General features: G+C 50.5%; 3 protein-coding genes across 41 annotated transcripts in view; 1 reads left to right on the forward strand and 2 right to left on the reverse strand.

The window, feature by feature from the left end:
- Nucleotides 1-3257, reverse strand: part of Mroh7 (maestro heat-like repeat family member 7) — a 48010-nt gene extending 44753 nt beyond the window's left edge. For 5 of the 39 annotated variants that reach the window (XR_015619508.1, XR_015619513.1, XR_015619507.1 and 2 more), the window contains exon 1: nucleotides 590-859. The gene's annotated coding sequence lies outside the window, so the exon portion shown is untranslated. 39 annotated transcript variants of the gene reach the window in all.
- Nucleotides 3258-6537: 3280 nt separating this feature from the next.
- On the forward strand, nucleotides 6538-19323 carry Fam151a (family with sequence similarity 151, member A). The gene is given in 8 exon segments (NM_001005558.1): nucleotides 6538-6696; nucleotides 8018-8164; nucleotides 13241-13393; nucleotides 14241-14400; nucleotides 16485-16709; nucleotides 17078-17217; nucleotides 17989-18132; nucleotides 18568-19323. Coding segments are annotated over 8 exon segments (1827 nt in total). The 5' UTR covers nucleotides 6538-6569; the 3' UTR covers nucleotides 19299-19323.
- Acot11 (acyl-CoA thioesterase 11) overlaps nucleotides 19203-19754 on the reverse strand; it is a 48557-nt gene continuing 48005 nt past the window's right edge. Inside the window, exon 16 of the mRNA NM_001271383.1 lies at nucleotides 19203-19514. Within this exon, the coding sequence (NP_001258312.1) occupies nucleotides 19359-19514 (156 nt within the window). The 3' untranslated portion in view covers nucleotides 19203-19358. The remainder of the gene's footprint in view (nucleotides 19515-19754) is intronic.

Consider the following 19754-nt stretch of genomic DNA (forward strand, 5'->3'; position numbering starts at 1 on the left):
ATGAGTGGATGAATGAATGGATGGATGAATGAGTGGATGGATGGATGGATGAGTGGATGGATGGATGGATGGATGGATGGATGAGTGGATGGATGGATGAATGGATGGATGGATGACTGAGTGGATGGATGGATGGATGGATGGATGGATGGATGGATGGATGGATGAGTGGATGGATGGATGGATGGATGGATGAGTGGATGGATGGATGGATGAATGGATGGATGGATGAATGGATGGATGGGTGGATGGATGGATGAATGCCCTCACCTACCTGCACACTGAGACTGTTCAGGGAGCTGGTGATTTGTGTAAGTCCCCAGCAAGTGGCTTCTCAACCCTCACTCACCACCCCCATCCTGACAGTACCACAGAGATTTCTAGGGACCCCTCAGTGGGAACAGCACCTTCTTGATTATCATTTCCTCGGCCACTCAGGACACACCCTGCCTTCCACAAACGTCCATCCACACCCCATCCTTCGAAGCCTGGGCAAGTGAAGGGGGCGCTCTGGTCCCGGGTCCTGTGCACCCTCACCCCACCCCTGGTCTGTGGCGCCCCCTCTGGTTCTTCCTAGTCTGCCCCTCACCTTCTCTATTCTCCCGCGCTCCGCTCTCAAGACAAATAGCTTTCTGTGAGCCTTGAGCTGCTGGTGTGTTACCTCCACCTGGGGCATCCACATGGCAACAGAAAATTCAACTTTAATCCAAAGGTATGGAGTAAGAACTGTGGAATTAGAGCCAGACGGGGAGACTTTTACCTAGCAGGGGCTTGGGGTCTAGGTAGTAACTGCCTTGTGGAGGCTGGGAAGGCTGGCCCTACCCTTGGTACTGTCCCAAAGCCACCCTTCAACTTACCTGGGCTCCCCCCAGCCCAGGCTGGGCTTATAGTCTTTGTGAGGTCACCATGATCCGGAAGTCCCCCAGCCAATAAGACTCCTGCTTCTGCCCACACAATTCAGAGGAACAAAGGAATCTTTAAAAAGAGAAATGTGTCTTCAGAGCCCCCCAATTACACTTAGACAGGACCTGACTCAAATGAAGGCTGCTTCTCAGAGTGGGGGGCTTCAAAAAACCCCAGAACAGCTCCCGTGACCTTATGCCTGTTAATGATGGGGTGGCAAGTGCTTTGGAGCCAAGCAATCTGTGACAGGTCAAAAGCCAGGACACCAATGAGCCCAAGTCTTTGATCTTTCCCCTGCCCCACCTTGCTTCATCCAAGGACTGATAACATGTGGGGCTGGGTGGGGTGAAGCACAGGGCCCAGAGACATGCACCATGTGTGACTAGATTCTGTGGTGAGAGTAAGGCCCTATGGCTTTCTCTTCCAAGAACATGGTTTTCGTGATGAGCAGTAAGTAAATGATTAGGAAAGGACAGAAACACTTTGAAGGCACCGATCACAAAATGAGAGTAAAACTATGCATGAGGTCGTGTTTCTTGTTTGGACTCAAGTCAGGAAATCTGGGGATTCTTAGATGTGAGGCATCCTTCGTTCAGAGACACGTTGTCCAAGGACTGGTCTCATCAGACTGTCTCAGTGTCCTCAGCATCTTCAGCTCCCGTCAGTGAACGATAGGCATGGGGCTGTTTTGATCATTTATTCATTCTGTGTGTGCATATGTGTGTTCACTTTATAATACACATAACTCCAGCATATGGAGGTCAGACTTGCTGCAACCTGTTCTCTCTCCTACCACGTGGGTCCGAGGATCAAACTCAGGTCACCTGGCTTGAGGCAGGTGCCTTTACTAGCCAATCCTCTCACAGGCTCTTGATTGGCATTCTTTTTTTTTTTTTTTTTTTGGTTCTTTTTTTTTCCGGAGCTGGGGACCGAACCCAGGGCCTTGCGCTTCCTAGGTAAGCGCTCTACCACTGAGCTAAATCCCCAGCCCCCTTGATTGGCATTCTTGAGTGCTCTCCGGTCTACCCTGGACTCACTCTTCCTGCCCTGACCCCATCTCTTCTCCTTTCCCGCTCCTCCCCACACCCAGGCCAAGCTCCTTTGTTCCCTCCTGTTGCTTCAGGAACTGGTGTCAGCCAGAATTTCTCCTCTCTCTCCTCCTTTCCCACAGCCAAGAGACATGGCTAGTTTTTCTCTGGCCTAGAAAAGCCTTTCCTGGGACTGGGGAGGTGGCTCGCTGCACTGACTGCTCCGCCAGAGAAGCCAAGTTTGATTCCCGGCACCTGTACAGTGGCTCACGATGATTTGTAACTTTCTCAGCTGATGGCTGTTACTGGCTTCCTTGGGCATGGTCACACACATAGCACATAGACATAGTGTGGGCAAAATACCTCCCCGCATAAAATAATAGAGTCCTTTACCCACAGCACATACCTATAACCCCAACACTCGAGAGGCAGAGCTAGGAAGATTATGAGTTCAAGGCCAGCAATGATCTATAAAGTGTATTTCTGTCCTTAGACACAAAGGCCTGTAATCCCAGCTACTCAGGAGGCTGAGACAGGAGGATTACAAGTTGAATGGGCTTCAGAAAAGTCAAGGTCACCAGATGCTGTCTCACTAAGGTCACTTTGGCATCTTAGTGAGACGATGACTCCCAAAGTAAAAGGAGCTCAAGAGTTAAGTTCCATAGTAGAGACCTTGCCTCGTGTGTGTGAGAGGCCCCAGATCAACCCTAAGAACTACCGAAAGGGGGGTCCTTCCTGTCAGGGTTCAGATGCTGCCACTGTGAGATCAGCTACATCCGCAACTCCCCTCCCCGCCTCGAACAACAGACAGGCTCTCACTGTGACTATTAAACACGGGAGATCCCAGGTGGACCCAGACAAGAGAAGCAGCTTCCTGCCACCGGGCCCAAGGCAATCTGATTTATGGCTACATATCATATCTAGTGCTTTCAATAAACTAGCACACAGCAGCCCCACAGACATTCACCTTCTGGGAAGGCTGTACCTCTCCCTAGTCAAAGACTCCTCCCTTTATTTTGCACTTGGCATTAAGAAATATCTACTGGGACTGGAGAGATGGCTCAGCGGTTAAGAGCACCGACTGCTCTTCCAGAGGTCCTGAGTTCAATTCCCAACAACCACATGGTGGCTCACAACCATCTGCAATGGGATTCAATGCCCTCTTCTGGTGTGTCTGAAGACAGCTACAGTGTACTCATATAAATAAAATTAAAAAAAACAAATAATAAAGAAATATCCCTTACTTCTGAGTGTGGTGGAGCATGCCTTTAATCCCAGCACTTGAGAGAAGAGCCAGGCAGATCTCTGTGAGTTCAAGTCCATCCTGGTCTACATGGTGAGTTCTAGAACACTACCTCAGATACACACACAGAAGGAGATGGGAGGGAGGGGACTGACTTGGCCATGCTTCTACCTCTTCCTCCTAGGTACTGGGATTAAAGGCGTGTGCCACCATGCCTGGCTTTTAGCTGTTTTTACTAACAACCACCTATACATGACCCAACATCTTCCTGACTTTTCCACGAAAATCTTAGAAAATGTCACTTTAACATGGCTAGCCCCCCAACAGTTCTAACACTAAGAATACTATCAGAGAGCCTCTACCCTGGTCCCTACCCTGCTCCAGCCTCAGTGCGCTCTATAAATACAGCGATGCCCTTCCTGCCACTCCCAAAATTCGTGCAGCCTTATCCATATAGGGAAACTTGAACCCATGTCCCCAAGCCTTGCTCACTTGTATTTGTCGTAGAATAAGTGGTTTCCTATTTTTCATAGTTCTCAGGATGCAGCAGGAGGGAGCTTGCACGCCAGAAGTGTGGCCTCTGAGCTGCTCCCCCGCCCTCCTTTTACCTTGTTTTTTGGAACAAAGTCTAAGTTGTAGCTGAACTCACTGTAGCCCACACGGGCCATGAGCCTGTGATTGTGCATCTCAGCCTTCCTGGTAGCTATGGTTGCAGTCTTACACTACCAGCCTTAGCTTTTCAACATCTTCCATTTTTAATTTGTTTGCAAGCCCGGGAATTTATCCCAGCTCTTACTTCATGCTAGACAAGGGATCTACCAATAAACTACAGCCCCAGAAAACTTTTTTTTCCTTAGAGTAAATCGTATCTTCGTGATCATGGGAGCCCCAGCCCTTAGCCAGGTTTCTAGTGGGTGTTCCATAGGACAGGCACAGTCCTCTTCGAGACATCTGTCTTCTGCACTAAGGGAACTTTTCTGACAACAAAGGTCTCAGTCTCTCCCCACTGATGCAGGGGCCCCTTCACAGTCTGCCGTTATTCGCCCATCCAGCTAGTCCCTGCTCCCATTATTGATTGATTGAGTGAGTGAGTAAGTGAGTGAGTGATTGATTTTGTTTGTTTTGAAAGAGTCTCACTAGATAGCCATGGAAGGCCTGGAGTCACTAAGTGAACCAAGCTGGCTTCTGACTTACAGAGATCAGCCTGCCTGTGCCTCCAGAGTGCAGAGATTCAAGGCATCTACAACCAGTCCCGGTTTTGTTCTGTTCTCTGAGACAGGATTTCTCCATAGCCCAGGCTAACTCATGATCCCCCTGCCTCAGCCATTGTGCTACGGAATTAGATACATGCAGAATTAGCATACTGTGTCATGTCTGATGAATTCTTAATGAGGACACAAGATGACTAGCACCACACCCAGAAGTAGATTTAGCACTTTGGTGGGGCTGGGGATAAGGCTCACTGAACAGAGTGCTTGCTGTACGTCTGATGGCCTGAGGTCAAATCCTCAGCACCCGTGTGAGAGTTGGATGGGCATGACGGCCTGCCTACAATCCCAGCACTGAGGAAGCAAAGACAGAGGAGACCCAGAACAAGATGAGTAACTAGAGTAGCCAAGTGAACAAGCTGTAGCTTCAAGTGAGAAGCCCTGCCTCAATATGTAAGGCAATAGTAAGACATCAAAGATGTCAGATGTCAACCTCTAGCCACCACACACGCATATGCAGACACACATACAGACCACATGCACATATACACACCACATGCATATACCATTACATGCAAAGGAAAGAAAAGAAATAGAACATTATAAGAGCCCTACTTGTATCCAGGTGTCTTTTGTTTCCCCCCACCCCCAGCACTAAAGACTGAACACACACACACACACACACACACACACACACACACACACAAGGCAAAAGTTCTGCCATTGAGAGTCCCAGAACTTTTAGTTTTAGTTTTAATTTTTGAGACCGAGTCTCATGGTTTCCAGGAGAGCCTCAAATTTGCTATGTCGCTGAGGTGCCTTGAGCTCAGTTCTCACATAATCTACATTTCTGAACATGGAGGGCCCTCCTGACAAATTAAGTCTTAAGCCAGGCATGATAGCTCACATCTGTCATCCTAGCTCTTGAGAATCTGAAGTATCAGGCTTACTGTAAGTTCAAGCCAGTGTGGTCTAGATAGGAGTTCTGACTCAAAAATAAAAGTAAGGAGCTGAAGAAATAGCTCAGTGGTTAAGAGTACTGGCTGTTTTTTTGCAGAAGTCTCAGGTTCAATTCCCAGCACCCACATGGTGGCTTATAGCCACCTATAGCTCCAGTTCCTGGGGATCTGATGCCTTCTTAGGACTTCCACAGTGACTGACAGAGCACTGTCAAACAGATCTCATACAGTAAACATAAGTATATCTGGCAGGGTGGTGGTGGTGCACACATTTACTCTCAGCACTCGGGAGGCAGAGGGAGGTGGATCTCTGTGAGTTCAAGGCCAGCCTGGTCTAAGAGCAACTCCAGGACAGCCAGGGCTCTTACACAGAAAAACCCTGGTGGGGTGGAGAAGAAAAGCAAAAACTACATTTCATTTTTTGTTGTTGGCCTTACCAAGAGAGCCCCTCACTTACCCATTCACCTGTCACCCGGTACCCTGCTGTCTCCTAACCATTAAACCGAACTTCCTCCACACACTCTCACGGCTGGTTCTTAGACTCTTCTAAGCTCCTCTATTGCCCCTAGAACCCTCTCTGCCTAATCAGGTGACTTAGCCCTGCCCATGCTTCAGAGGTGGCCTGCACTCGCACAGGTCCACATGCCAGGGCTATCAGCTCCCATTCCACCCCTGTCTATCAGCCACCATCTCAGATAAAGGGAAATTCATGTCCCTAGGGCAGATCTAATCTGCTCTTGTCACCAACCCTTTCACGACCTAGGGGTTCCCTGGAGCACAGCAGAACGGTCTAGACTGAGGAGTAGAGAGATGGCCAAATTCAGCTGCTTCCTTTCACATGGGGGTACAACAAGGCCTGGGAGGACTCTTTGGCTTGCTCTAGGCCACCGTGAAACCCAGACCAGCTGGAATAGATCCCTAGCCTCGTTCCCTTGCACCAGGGGTCGGGGCTGTATCCAATCCTCCACTGCTTCCTGATATGCTCCAAGTTCATCTGGGAGGTGGCAGGATTTTCTGCTTAGCCTGATAAGATCCTGCATGGGTGAGGGAAATGAGAGCTAGGAGGAGGGCAGGGTTTCTGAGCTCTCTCCACCCAGGCAGCGGGAGTGGCCAGACCTGAGTTAAATGCTGCTGCAGGCTCCAGCTTCCCACTGGATCTCAGCTACAGGGAGTCTCGGGGACTGTGGCTGGGGGATCCTGAAGAGAAGTCTCTTGAGGGAGGGTCACAATGTCCTGCAAGAAGTGCTGCTCCAGCAGCCAGACCAAGTGGATCCTTGCTGGCAGTGTCAGCGTGACACTGGTATTGGCCATTTCGATGATCCTGGGCCTAACCCTGTATCAGCGCACCCGACCAGGTAGGTCCTCTCTGCTCCCTGTATCCATCTTCTCATCTCTTACCTCACTGAGCTCTGCTTATGTACCCAACTCTATCCTACCAAGTCCAGAGCAGAAGGCCGTTGACTTTGCCTGTTCACTGAATTTTAGCCTTTAGCTGAGAGAGACTCCTGTCTTTGGGAGTCTCCTGCCTCCTCAGAGACTGTGAGCACTCTGAGCAGCCTTCACACTCTTCCTACATACCCGCTGGTCTCTGCGATCTTTCCTTGATAAAAGGGCCTTCCAGTCCTCCAGAAACACCTCTATTCTGATTTGGGGTGCTCTGCTCCCCACCCTTCCCCTCTGTCCCCCACGAGCACTGCTCTTAGAGTCTCAGGCTTCTCTCCTAGATCCTTGCAGGGGCTCTGTCTCTAGTGGGCTCTTACCAGCCATTGCTCTTTGCAGTCCGAGAGCTTTTGCTAAACGACTCTCCAGGGAGCATGGTCCACTGACCCGGTCCCTCCACTGGAGGTAGCTTCCTTTCCGTGAGGACAGGCAATGGACTCCTTTGTACAAATTCTTTCCCATAGCTAAGCCTTCACTGTTCTCTCAGTCCAGAATCGTCTATGCACTTCTCCTGTCAGGTGTACATCCATCCCTCCAAGTACCTCCTAAATGCCCTGTTCTCTTTTAGGTGCTCCCTTTCCTGATAATCTAAGGCCAACGAATGAGAGGGTCTCTGTGGCCCCAGGAAGCCATGCAGCTGCATTCTGGCTCTGTGTGTGTGTGTGTGTGTGTGTGTGTGTGTGTGTGTGTGTGTGTGTGTGTGTGAGAGAGAGAGAGAGAGAGAGAGAGTAAACAGTTTGTAGGAGTCTGTTTCCTCCCACCATGTGGGGTTCCATGATTAAGCTCAGGCCATCAGCCTTGGAGGCAAGTGCCCTTACCTGCTGAGCCATCTCCACAGCCCTTGCTTTCTGACTTTTGAGACAGGACTCATGTATCAGACTGGTCCCCAGCTCCCTGTGTACCCAAGGACAACCTTGAACTTCTGATTGCCCTGCCTTACCCACCCTAGTGATGGAATGACAGATATGTGTATGCCACAACAAGCAAAGCATATGGAAGATATGAGGCTTACTATGTATGTAGCACTGGCTGGTCTTAGACTACTGCCAATCCTCCCGCCTTGCATGGCCTCACTGGGGTCAGGGGATGTACCACCAGGCCAGACTCCCTGGATCTTACTGCGGGTCCTGCTGTCTCTCTTCCGACTGAATGCTAGATTCAGGGTGATAGGATTATGACTAAGCATCCTGGGCTGAGCAGGAGATGACTGTAACAGTCCCTTGGCATTCGTTCCAGGCTGTGAGAACGATGCAGTTTGCCGTCCTGACGCAGACATGCTGGACTACCTGCAGAACATAGGTCAGATCAGCCACCGGGATGGCCTGCTGGTCACCTGGTATCACGCAGCCAACAGCAAGAAAGAGATGGAGGCCGCCCTAAACAGTAAGTCTAGCCATCTTGTTTGGGGTCAGGGACAGGGGACAGTTGACACCATGGTAATGGCAATACCGTCTTTCTTGTCACAGTCTCCCTGAGGGAACAGGGCTATGGGCTAAATGCTAATTCCAGACTCATCGCTATACTGTATTCACTCCAACAACCCTCCTTCAGCTTGTCAGGGGCTGACGGTCTTTGCTAAAGAGGCTCCATGGGGTTGGGGATTTAGCTCAGTGGTAGAGCGCTTGCCTAGCAAGCACAAGGCCCTGGGTTCGGTCCCCCGCTCAAAAAAAAAAAAAAAAAAAAAAAGGCCTCTGACTTCCAGGACTAAGAAGCCAGAGATGTGAACTTGACAGCCAGTGTTTCTGTAAGGGACACCTGACCACCTCCTTAGAGTCTGCAACCAAGCAATCATGGTGTCCTTGTCAGTGACAAGCACACACTCCCCTCACACTGCATGAAGATCCTCTGGAACCCATGCAACCTGCTCATGGGAATCACTCATGGGAGAAAAACTGAAGCTCAGAGAAATTAGGTGAACTAGGTTCTGCTGTCAGAGAGATGAGGCCAAAATAGGTGAGCCCCAAAGTCTGTAATCTGAGTCCCTGGATTGGGTCATGGGGAAACATTCTCTTTGGGGGCTGTTGAGAAGTCATGGAGAACTGGGGTAATGGACCCTGGCTTGTGTTTGCTTCAGGAAGTTCAGGTTCCCCATTCAGCATTGTGGATGTGGCCTGAGAGCTCCTGGGCCACTGGTGTTTAGGAACTCATGAGAACTGCCACTCAAGAAAAATTTTCTTGCTGACCTGTAACCCAAGACAGGAAGCTAAGGCAGGAGGATAGCTAGTTAGTTCCAGGTTGGCAAGGGCTACATAGCGAGACTTTGTCAGAAAGAAATGGGAGGAGGAGAAAGGAGGGAGACCTGGTTTGAGATAAGTACCCTGGAGTATCATCCAGGGTCACACAGAGGTCGGGAGTGGAGGTGGCCTGGCCGTCAGACTATGGATTTTGCTCTGGTAGGTCACCCTAAAGCAAGCAGGCTTGACATGTGGCCTGGAAAGAACTAGTTGAGGGCAGGCCTAAATGGCAAGTGGGAGAGGCCTGGCCACACTACTTTAGCTGTGTCTTCTGATGGCTGAGCCTTGGAGGCCAGGAGTGAAGGAGAGAAGAGAACAACAAGGCTTAACGTCAACTGTGCCCTGGGTCACTGGGTGACACAGGAAAGAGAAATGTCTCCTGCCTGAAACAGTGCTAACACTGAGCTGCCTATGACTTCTGTCTCTTACACCGCTAGCCTCTTCTTTCTCTGGAAAAAAGCATAGAAAGCAAATTCTGCCGGCTAAAGATGAAACTGTCTTTTAACTAGGAGTCCACAAAGTTTAGCTTGTGGGAAATCTGCATCGCTCCTGGAAAAGTTTGCCCTTGGGGTAGGGATGAGAAGACCACCCTGGGATGGTCAACTTGTCACAGGGACAAGGTGATGACAATGACTGTTGCTATACAAGCTATGAAATATTTCTGACTGGGCCTGGGCCTGTTTAAGCATCAGTGAAAGGTCACAGATGCATGCTAATTAAAGACGTTTCCTTCTCTGTGTGCTGGGAGGTTCTCAACTGGACAAGAGTGAGCTTCTGCCCAACACAAGCACGCACGTTCACACACACACAAACACACTATAACTGGAGAACAGAAAGCCCTTTACCCTGCCTGACAAGGGAGCCAGGTCAGAGAGAAGTTGGAGGTAAGGCATGAGGGATGCCAAGAGAAACTACCACCGAGCTCCACCCAAAGCACAAGGAGTCATCAGGATCCCACCCACCCTTAGCCGAGGCCCAGTTTCCTTCTTGCCAGGCCCCTGGGGAAGGCCTCTGAGGGAGCTGGCAGAGTTAGGGTGGACTAGACTGGATGTCCAGGTACATAGCCCAGGAGCCACCACAGATCTGGGGGCAGCGTAAAAAGTTCGCCTTTATACTTGCCAGGACTCTGCTAGGCATGGTGGGGCATATTTGTAATCCCAGCACTGGGAGAGGAACGATGAGGAAGACGTCGGGGTCATCCTGGATCACGTCTAGCCTGGGCTAAAAGAGACCCTGTGGATGGGATTGGGGAGTGCCAGCATTGATTCCAGGCAAGTGGCCTCCCCTCCTGGCCTGGTGGTGAGTCATTTGTCATCCAAACCGGGGCATGCTTGATTATACAAACAAGGTCATTATTAGTAATTGTGTTGAGACAGCAGAAATACACCAGATGGTCCTGGGTTACCCTAGGTAAGTGTAAATAATAATTAACACTTAGTGAATGCCTAACTTGGGATACGTTACTATTTAATTCTCACAGAGAAGTCAGGTAATCTGGCTTGTGTCACACAGCGTTCAGGTGTGTGGATTTAGAGTCTGCATACCCAACCGCCATGCTCACCTGACTCAATGGTGGGTGAGTGGAGAGCCTGGCAGGTGCGAGGTGCGTGCTTCCTGCCCTCTGGGGGCGCCATCCTAAGGACCCAAGCTCCTCTCACTTCCTTGGTCAGCCCCCAGGTCCAGCCTCTGGAAAGTCCACAACCTTCAGTATTAAAGGAAATGACCTTCCGGGAAGACAAGGCACGTAAGTAGTTACCTCAGGGAGGCCAGTCAGATTTCGAGCACAATCTGTTTTCATCCCATTTACAAAGCAATGGCAGGGTCCCTGCTAGGATGACAGACATAAACCATGCCTCGCTTGAATGTATTTTGGCAATGTTTGTTAACTCCAAGGCCTTAATGTATGGGCAAGCACTCCAACAGCGAGTTACCTCCCAGCAACCCTCATTCTTTAATAGGCTAGCATCGAAGTCTTTTAAGACAAGGTTTTTCTGTGTAGCCCTGACTGTCTTGAAACTCACTATATAAACCAGGCTGGCCTTGAACTCACTTAGATTCACCTGCTTCTGCCTCCCAAGTGCTGGGATCAAAGGCATGCACCACCACACCCAGCTTAGCAATGAACTCTAACCTCCCTGCCCCCAGGTTCCAAGTGCCAGGATTACTAGTGTGCTACCACACCTAGTTTGAGCCATACCAGTATCTTCAAGGTACCCCTCTCAAGCCTAGATTCTCTATGTCCCAAAACCATGGTCTCTAACCATTGTATGCCCAAGTAGGCAAAAAAAAAAAAAAAATTTTTTTTTATACAGGCTGAAGAGATGTCTCAGATTAAGAGCACTTTAATTCCAGCATTCAGGAGGTTCAAGGCCAGCCTGGTCTGGTGAGTTCCAGAGCGGTGAGGACTACCCTGTCTTGGGAAAAGAAAAAATCAACTTTGTGTTTGAGTCACAAAAAGTTCATCTCATAACATCCATGAGCCTGCAGGGCTCACAATGGTTTCTGAGGTCCCTGATGGTGTTCTGAGGCCTGGGACTTGTCCCCTCACCAGTGAAGACAGTAGTTACAACTTCAAAACAGACTGTAATAGTGCGGGGGTAGGATAGACAATGCGCCCCCCACTCCTGTGATCCTGGCCGTGGGGTCTGACAGGAGAGTTGCAAGTTCCAGGCCAGCCTGGGCCACAAAACAAAAGCAGAATATGCTGGGTGTGTTGGTACACATAATCCCATGGGACGTATAGGCTAGCCTGGACAATAGAGCATGTTCCAGCCTACCCAGGGCAATAGGGTAAGACTGTACCGAGAAACAAACAAAATCGCAACAGCCGGGGCTGGAGAGATGGCTCAGTGGTTAAAAAGCACCGACTGCTCTCCCAGAGGTTCTGAGTTCAATTCCCAGCAACCACATGGTGGCTCACAACCATCTGTAATAAGATATGATGCCCTCTTCTGGTGTGTCTGAAGATAGCTACAGTGTACTCACATAAGTAAAATAAATAAATCTTTAAAAAATATATTTTAAAAAAAATCGCAACAGCCTATATTTGACTTTGTTTTCCCTCCTAAATTCTAGCACCTGAATTTTAAAGAAACCTGATAAAATTCTCAGGCACAAGAGCTAGAGAGAAGGCTCAGTGCTTAAACGCACTTGCGGCTTTTGCAGGGGGCCTGGGTTCAGTTCTCAGCACCCACATGGCAGTTCAAAGCTGTCTGTCGTCCCAGTTCCAGAGGATCAGATGCTCTCTGTGTCTGCCACCTTCTACTGGCATCAGGGACATAGGTGGTCCATGCACATACATGTAGGAAGTCACTTAAGCACATAGAACTGAGCCGTCCCACTTGGGTTTGCTGTGTTTGTCTTTTAGACAAGATCTCAGAATTTGGCCAAGGCAGACCTTGAACTTACAATGTATCCCAGATGGGCCTCAAACTTCTAGCAAGATCTGCCTTGCCGTCTCTAACGCTTGGACACAGGTGTGAATCAGCACAGCAGTGCTGTCTTTCCTTTGGCCACGTTCGTCTCTGAAGGGTTAGCCAGCTCCACTCTGTGGAGGGAGAACTCAGAGCTGTGTCCCCTATAAAGAAATGGTTTCAGCCAGGGCCCCAGGATGGAGGACTGGCCTAACTGGGGCGACAGATGAGAATCAAGCTTCGCTCCAAACTTGATTGTACAAGTTAAAGTTGGTGCCAGAGGGCTGAGGTCCATTTCAACTAGACACCCAAGGGTTCCCCTGAGTTAACTGGGTGCCTTAGTTGCTAGTGAGGACACGGCTAGTAGAATAGTGTGTGGGGGGAGCACCAGTCAAAACCGCCATTCTGGACAGTTAAGTTGGCAGCCGTGGCTTTCAGATGATCTTGACTCAAAATCTATTCAGAGGGATAAAACATAATCAATAAACTAAGGCGGATCAGGCCTGGTGCCTCCCACTCAGAGGTCAGAGGAGATCTCTGAATTTGAGGCCAGTCTGGGCTAAATACAATTCCAGAGCCATTCATTTGAAAAACAAAAGGTACTGATTGAGAGGCCTCTGTGTGGCTCATCGGGTAAAGGCAGGCATCAAGCCTGGTGATTCTAGTGTGAGCCCCAGGACCCGCACAATTGATGGAGATCTGATTCCTACAAATTGTCTTATGACCACTGCCCACGAGCCATGGTGCGTGAGCGGGCACACAATAAATATTGTTTTAGAGCATTGATTGAGTTGTGCCTCTTATAAATATAGGCGATGTCATGGTCTTAGAAGCAGATGTCACCGTAGAGGGGTTCAACACAGCCAATGAGACCGAGGTGCCCATTATGGCCCATCCTCCAGCCATCTACAGTGACAACACCTTGAAGGAGTGGCTGGAGGCTGTGCTGGCCTCATCTCAGAAGGGTAAGCCATCCCTCTCCCAGCCCTACCAGCTCTCCAGGCCTCTGTCACTTAAGTAAGGAGTTGAGGTGAAGTCAGAGCCCACCCACCCTGAGCTCCTCACTTCCCAGACTTCCATCACTCAGGCTCAGGGAGAGCTAAGTGAGGCGGGCAAGAGGAGTCACAACCCACGGTAAAGCAGGGACATGAAAGTGGGAATAAACTGCAAAGAGCTAGACAGGGTCAAAGGTTCCCCCATGGGCCGGCAGAACTAGATATGTTTTCAGAGCCAAACCCCGTTCCCTCCAACTCCTTTCCAGTCTGAACCTAGGCCTTGCCCTAAAACCACATTCCCCCTCATCCTCCCTATCCATCCAACAACTGCCCCTCCCATCACATCATTTCTCAGACAGGCAGCCTCATTTAACTGCCACACACATCTGTGACTCCTCTGTTTACGCCTCCATGGCTCCTCTTGGCCTGGCTTGGCTCTGAGGATCTCTAACTTGGAAGCCTCATCTCTTGTGTCTACAGTTAAGATCAGCATTCATTCACACTGGGTCCCTTTGCTATCCAATCCACCTCTCAGACCTCTCTTCCTGGGGGCCTACTGGACTCGTCACAGGCTGTTGTGGTCCAGGGTCCCCAGAGTCTGTGTTGTCCAGAAACTGAAGCCCTTTTTTTTTTATGTCTGAGTCACCCCACACCAGGCCTTCAGCTGACTTTTGCTTCTACCCACCTGGGATGAAGTGGGGAGCCCTTCTTCTCAGTGTTGCCTCTCTCTAATTCAAAGCTGTCCACCCACGGTTCCCTGCTCTTTCTACCCAGCAAGTCGGCATCCAGTTCTCCAGTCCTTGCCCCTTTCCTGCAGGCATCAAACTGGACTTCAAGAGTCTTAAGGCTGTAGGCCCCTCCCTGGACCTCCTTCGACAGCTGACTGAGGCTGGCAGGATTCGGAGACCGGTGTGGATCAATGCTGATATCCTGAAGGGCCCCAATGTGCCCATCTCAACTGAAGTCAATGCTACCCAGTGAGTGCTCACTCTCCCCTCAGCTGAGTCCAGCCCTCTTCTGTCAGCACTGAACAAGAAAAAGACCCTTGGGGGACCTTTGTTGCACTTGCCAGTCCCACCATGAGACCTGGCCTCTGAGCCTGTTCGTCTGTGTGTGTCTTTATGCCTGAGTGCTGTAGCAACAGTGCAGAGATTAAGGACTTGGTTTTCTCTTTTCAGCAAGCGCAGTCCTGGGGCTTGAACTCAGTGGTTATCAGGCAAGCACCTTTACCTGCTGAGTCTTCTCACCTCTGCCTACGCTTGCCAGGTCTCTCTTATCTTGGATGCCTATCCCCTTTATTTGTGTTTAATGATTTATTTATTTTATGGGCATGAGTGGTTTTTTGTTTTTGTTTTTGTTTTTTGTCTGTATGTCTGTGTGAGGTTGTTGGATCCCTAAAAGTGGAGTTATAGAGAGCTGTAAGCTGCCATGTGGGTGCCAAGAATTGAACCTGTGTCCTTGGAAGAGCAGCCAGTGCTCCTTACCTTGAGCCATCTCTCCAGTCCCATCCCTATGTGTTTTTAAGACATGGTTTATGTACATCTTGCTGACCTGGAACCCATTATAAGGATCAGGCTGGCTTCATGCTTGGAATCCTCTTTGCTTTGTCTCCTGGTCCCAGATTTACAGATATGGGCCACTATCTCTTGGTTTTATTGTTGTGGTTGTTGGTGGTGGTTTTTGCTTTTTGTTTTGTTTGCCTTTTGTGGGGAACAGGATGAAACAAGTTCTCATGTAGCCCTGCACGGCCTTGAACTCTTCGTGTTCCTGCTGGACTTGAACTCCTGATCCTCCGTCTCCATCTCGACACCAGCATTCTGAGTTTTCCTCCTTGCTCTACTAAGTCTTTTCCCAGTCCCTGCCACTTCCAGAAGAATCTCTAGCACCCACGAGCCTGAAGACTTCGCCCCTCGGGCCTGACTCAGTTGGACCATTTCTGCTGACTTACGTGTTGGCCACCCTTGCTCCACCGTGACCACATTCTTTCTGTCTCCCCAGTGACATGCAGGGGACTTGGTGTGCCAGAAAGTTATAAAGTGATGGCTCCCTCCCCAGCTCTCCAAGGCCCTGCCCCTGGCAGGCTAGGAGATTTTTTTTCCTCCCCTTTTTTCAGATGTGAAATTCACAATGACAGAAACAGGCTGCTGAGTGGTTCTTGTACCCCAGGCACCATTTCAAGCATTTTATTTGCAGAATGCAGCTGAACTCTTAAGAGAATGAGGTAGCGACTAGTAGTCATCTTGTAAGTACAGAAACTATCTTTGAAAGGTTAAATGGCCTGTCTAAGTCTACAAAATGGCAGCGCAAAGGTTCCCACAGGCCTTTCCCGCCTCAAGTTTTGTGCTCTGTAGGCACCGCCATCTGCCCAGTCAATATTTACGAGGATTCTCAAAATGAGATATAATTGTAAAATGTATGCTAGGTCCCATGACAAATAAGGCTTCTCAGGGAGAGATTTATATATCTGAGGGCTGGGCAGTAGGTGACATTACTTTCCTATTGAAAATTTGCATCAGAGCAAAGTTCAAATAATTCTTTTCGCTTTACTGCTTTGAGACAGTTTCATGAAGCCTAGGCTAGCCCTGCATTTGCCATGTAGCTGAGGGTGGAAGGAAGTCCTGATGCTCCTGCCTCCCACCCCCAAGTGCTGAGATCACAGACGTGGCTTCACGTTCTCCTCCTCATGAAAAAAAAAAATAGAATCTGAAACTTTGGAGACTCGAAGCCAGCTGGCAGCATGCAGGTCTGCACACCTCAAATCTCACTCAAGCCCCTCTGTCGATGTGGGGATGTTTAAAAGGTGCTGCCCTGGCAGACGGTCGCTGTCATTCATCTGACGCTGCAGTGACCACCAGATGCAGAGACCTGAGCCCCCCGGCCTCCCCGACTGCACAGGGTGGTGATGCCAGCAGGAGGGTGTGCAAGCCACTGCTGCTCTTCAGGGCTCTGATGCCAATCTCCAAGCACAGACTCAATAGGCCTGGCTGTTCCCCATCCCCATGGTAAGAACCTACAAGGGGCTGGAGTGGTCTGGAAAGATGGCTATCTCTGTTCTCTGCAGGTTTCTGGCACTTGTCCAGGAGAAGTATCCAAAGGCCACCATTTCCCCAGGCTTCACCACTCTCTATGTGCATCAGCTGCCAAACAGCACATATACCCAGGCCATGGTGGAAACAATGGAGGAGCTGGTCAGAGCGCTGCCCCAGAAGGTCACCTTCCCGATGCGGGCTGTCATGACACGAGCTGCTTGGCCCCACTTCAGCTGGCTTCTGAGCCAATCTGAGAGGTAAAACCACTTCTACTGGTCCCAAACCTATCCTGGGCTCTGACCCAAGATGAACATGGCAAGAGGGGTCCTAAAGATCATCTTGTCCCAGCCCCACGGGCCTAACAACCTTCTGTGCTCTGCCTCTGGCTTGTGCTCCTCTGGTGACATTGGTGGGTAACTCAGAAACAGATATCCCAGGGGTGCACATCCTTCCTCCCACCCTCTGAACTCCTCCTGCTCCCTGTTCTCCATCATCCTCACTGGTGGGAAGCTAGAGGACAGATGTTCCACTCCTGGGCTCAGCTGGCCTTCAGTTCTGAGCACAGGAGTAGAGCCAAGAGTCTTTATGGGCTCAGGCGGGCCCTGAGTCAGCTCTCTGGTTCCAGGTACAGCCTGACACTGTGGCAGGGTGCCTCAGACCCCGTGTCAGTAGAAGATCTTCTCTTCATCCGGGACAACAGTGCCCCTCACCAAATCTACTATGACCTCTTTGAGCCTGTCTTGTCGCAGTTTAAGCAGCTGGCCTGTAAGAAGGGAACCTGGGAGGGGAGGTGTGGGCTGTGTTCTGCTCAGGGCGGGCATGGAGCAAAGAAAGGGTGGTCTAGAAGGGGGAAATTCTGGGCGGAAAAGGAGGCAGGAACTATTCTGAGAATTTGTCTTCTGCCCCTGGGATATTCTGTTGTCTTCTGCCCCTGGGATATTCTGTGATTCAAGTTTCGCCTATCCACAGAACAGGAGTCTGGTGATAGGGAATGAAGGTCCAGAACTATAAGGATTTTGTAGAAGTGCAATCTGATCACAACCCAACCAAGCCACACACACACACACACACACACACACACACACACACACACACACACACACATACACACACACACACACACAAACAGAGGTGGCTTCCACAGCACCATTCATCGTCGATGGTGCTAGTGTTTCAGAGCACAGTTCTCTCTCTCGTATGCCCACTAACTCGTGAGCCAGATGCCACTATTCAAACCCCTTGTTCTGACCCTTAGTCTAGGGGCACCTACACTTGAGCCATCCCCAAGAATCACATCAGATCCTACTCCTATTGAGGGAGCCATATCCAGGAAGGGAAGGAGACAAGCTTTGGGGCCCACCATTTGGTTTCTGGCCCAGTAAACTGCTGAATGTCAGACCATGAGACAATGACTTTCGAATCTACCCGAGGGGGGAACTGACAGCCACAAGGCTTAGGATGCAGGAGAGCCAGTGCGTGCGAAAGGTGATTTGTGGATAGTGGTCCCCTTCACTTTGGTAATTTTGGGTCCCACAGTGAACACCACCCGGAAGCGAACCTTCTACACAGGGGGCAGCCTGATCCCTGTTCTCCAGCAGCCCAAGGGTGATGGTCTGGAGGTAGAGTGGTTGGCTCTGGAAGTGAATGACAAGGGGAGAAAAGCAGCCATTACTGTCCCTGGTAAGTCTGCCTGCAGCTCTACTGCTCCTAGCTAACCTGGTCCTGTTCTGTCACTTGCTTGGATAGGGTAACTTGATTCTCTGTTGCCATGGGAACATGATAAGCCACACGCTGGATACAAAGTGGGAGGAATAATGTCAAGAGCAGGAACTCCGGATCTTAGACCAAGAGCCTTGAGTCCTCAGCCACACTGTGACTAGAGGACTGGGTGGTGACCCAGCTCTGAGTCTGAAAGGCCAAGAACTGAGGCCAGCAACTTGTCCTTCCTGCCTGAGAGTCACCAGTCACAGCACTTGAGAGCCTGGGAAGGGGCTGGCATACTCAAGAATGGCTGGCACCAGTTCCTCTTTGTCTGTCCCCATGTCTGCCTCCTTTAACAAGAAACACTGACATCCCGTGATGACAGGAACTCCAAACCCTATCTGCCTCTTCCAGATAGAGAAGGCATGATCCTACTGGATGTCGGCCTCCAGGAACCTGAAGTTGGGAACCCTGTGCCCGTCCTGCGCACCCCAGGTGGTTCTGTTCTGACACTGGAGTCGTGTCTGCTGCACCTGGCTGTTCACGCCACGCGCTGGAGCATCCATGTGAACATAACGGAACCCGCAGCTCTCCGGCCATCCCTGGCCACGTTAGCACACCTCTCCACCCTTGGCCATCTGCCCTGGCCTGTGTGGGTGGGGGCCACAGTGTCCTATGGTAGTTTTGTGGTCCCTGGCCACATAGCTGGCAGAGAGCTGCTCACAGCTGTGGCTGAAGTTTTCCCCCATGTGACGGTGGCACCGGCTTGGCCTGAAGAGATGCTGGGCAGTGGCTATCAGGAACAGATGGTCACAGAGATGCTGGAGCTGTGTCAGGGGCTCCGGCAACCTGTGTCCTTTCAGCTGCAAGCCGGGCCGCTGGGCCAGAGTCCAGCCAACACTGTGGCCAGGCTACTGGCCTTCTCTCCTAGAGCCACTGTCACAGTGTACCACAGCAGTGCTGGGAACAGCTATGCAGATGTGTGGGCTGGACTGTGGGCGGCCAGGGCCGTGGACAGGACCCGAGTCTATTACCGGATACCCCAGGAGTACCGTAAAGACTTGCTGGCACATGTGGACAGACACCGACCATCCAGTAGGACTGGACCATCTTATGTGGAAGGTTTCCCTGGGGAGTCAAGGTGAATAAATGCCTCTGCTTTGCTCCGCGCACTGTGTGAGACCTGGGGCAGCATGGGGTGGTGTCTAGAGGGTCTGGAGGCTGGGGGCCAGGTCATTCCGGTTGTCCAACAGGAAACTCTCACAAGCCTTGAAAGTGTTGTAGAACTCCGAGGACAGGCCAGCCACATTGGTGGTCACATAGTTGAGAAAACCAGGGGTAGCCTGGTTATAGTAAGAAACCTGCAGGGCAGGAAGCCAAGTTCAAGGAGGTATAATGGGGAGAGGCTTGGGGACTTCTGGGCAGATGAGGAGTGAGCCTTGCTTGCCTGCCTTCTGGGGCGGCAACGGGTACAACCCTGTGTCTTCAAGATCAGTTAGAAAGCTTGAGTGGTAGACCTGGTCTCCTTCAATAGGTCCCCCAGATACTCGGTACTTCAACCCTGACTGCCCTATCATAGTCATTGCACACCTCCCTGCTGG

Source organism: Rattus norvegicus, chromosome 5, assembly GCF_021556685.1.
Source record: "Rattus norvegicus strain SHRSP/BbbUtx chromosome 5, alternate assembly SHRSP_T2T, whole genome shotgun sequence".
Lineage (NCBI taxonomy): Eukaryota > Metazoa > Chordata > Mammalia > Rodentia > Muridae > Rattus > Rattus norvegicus.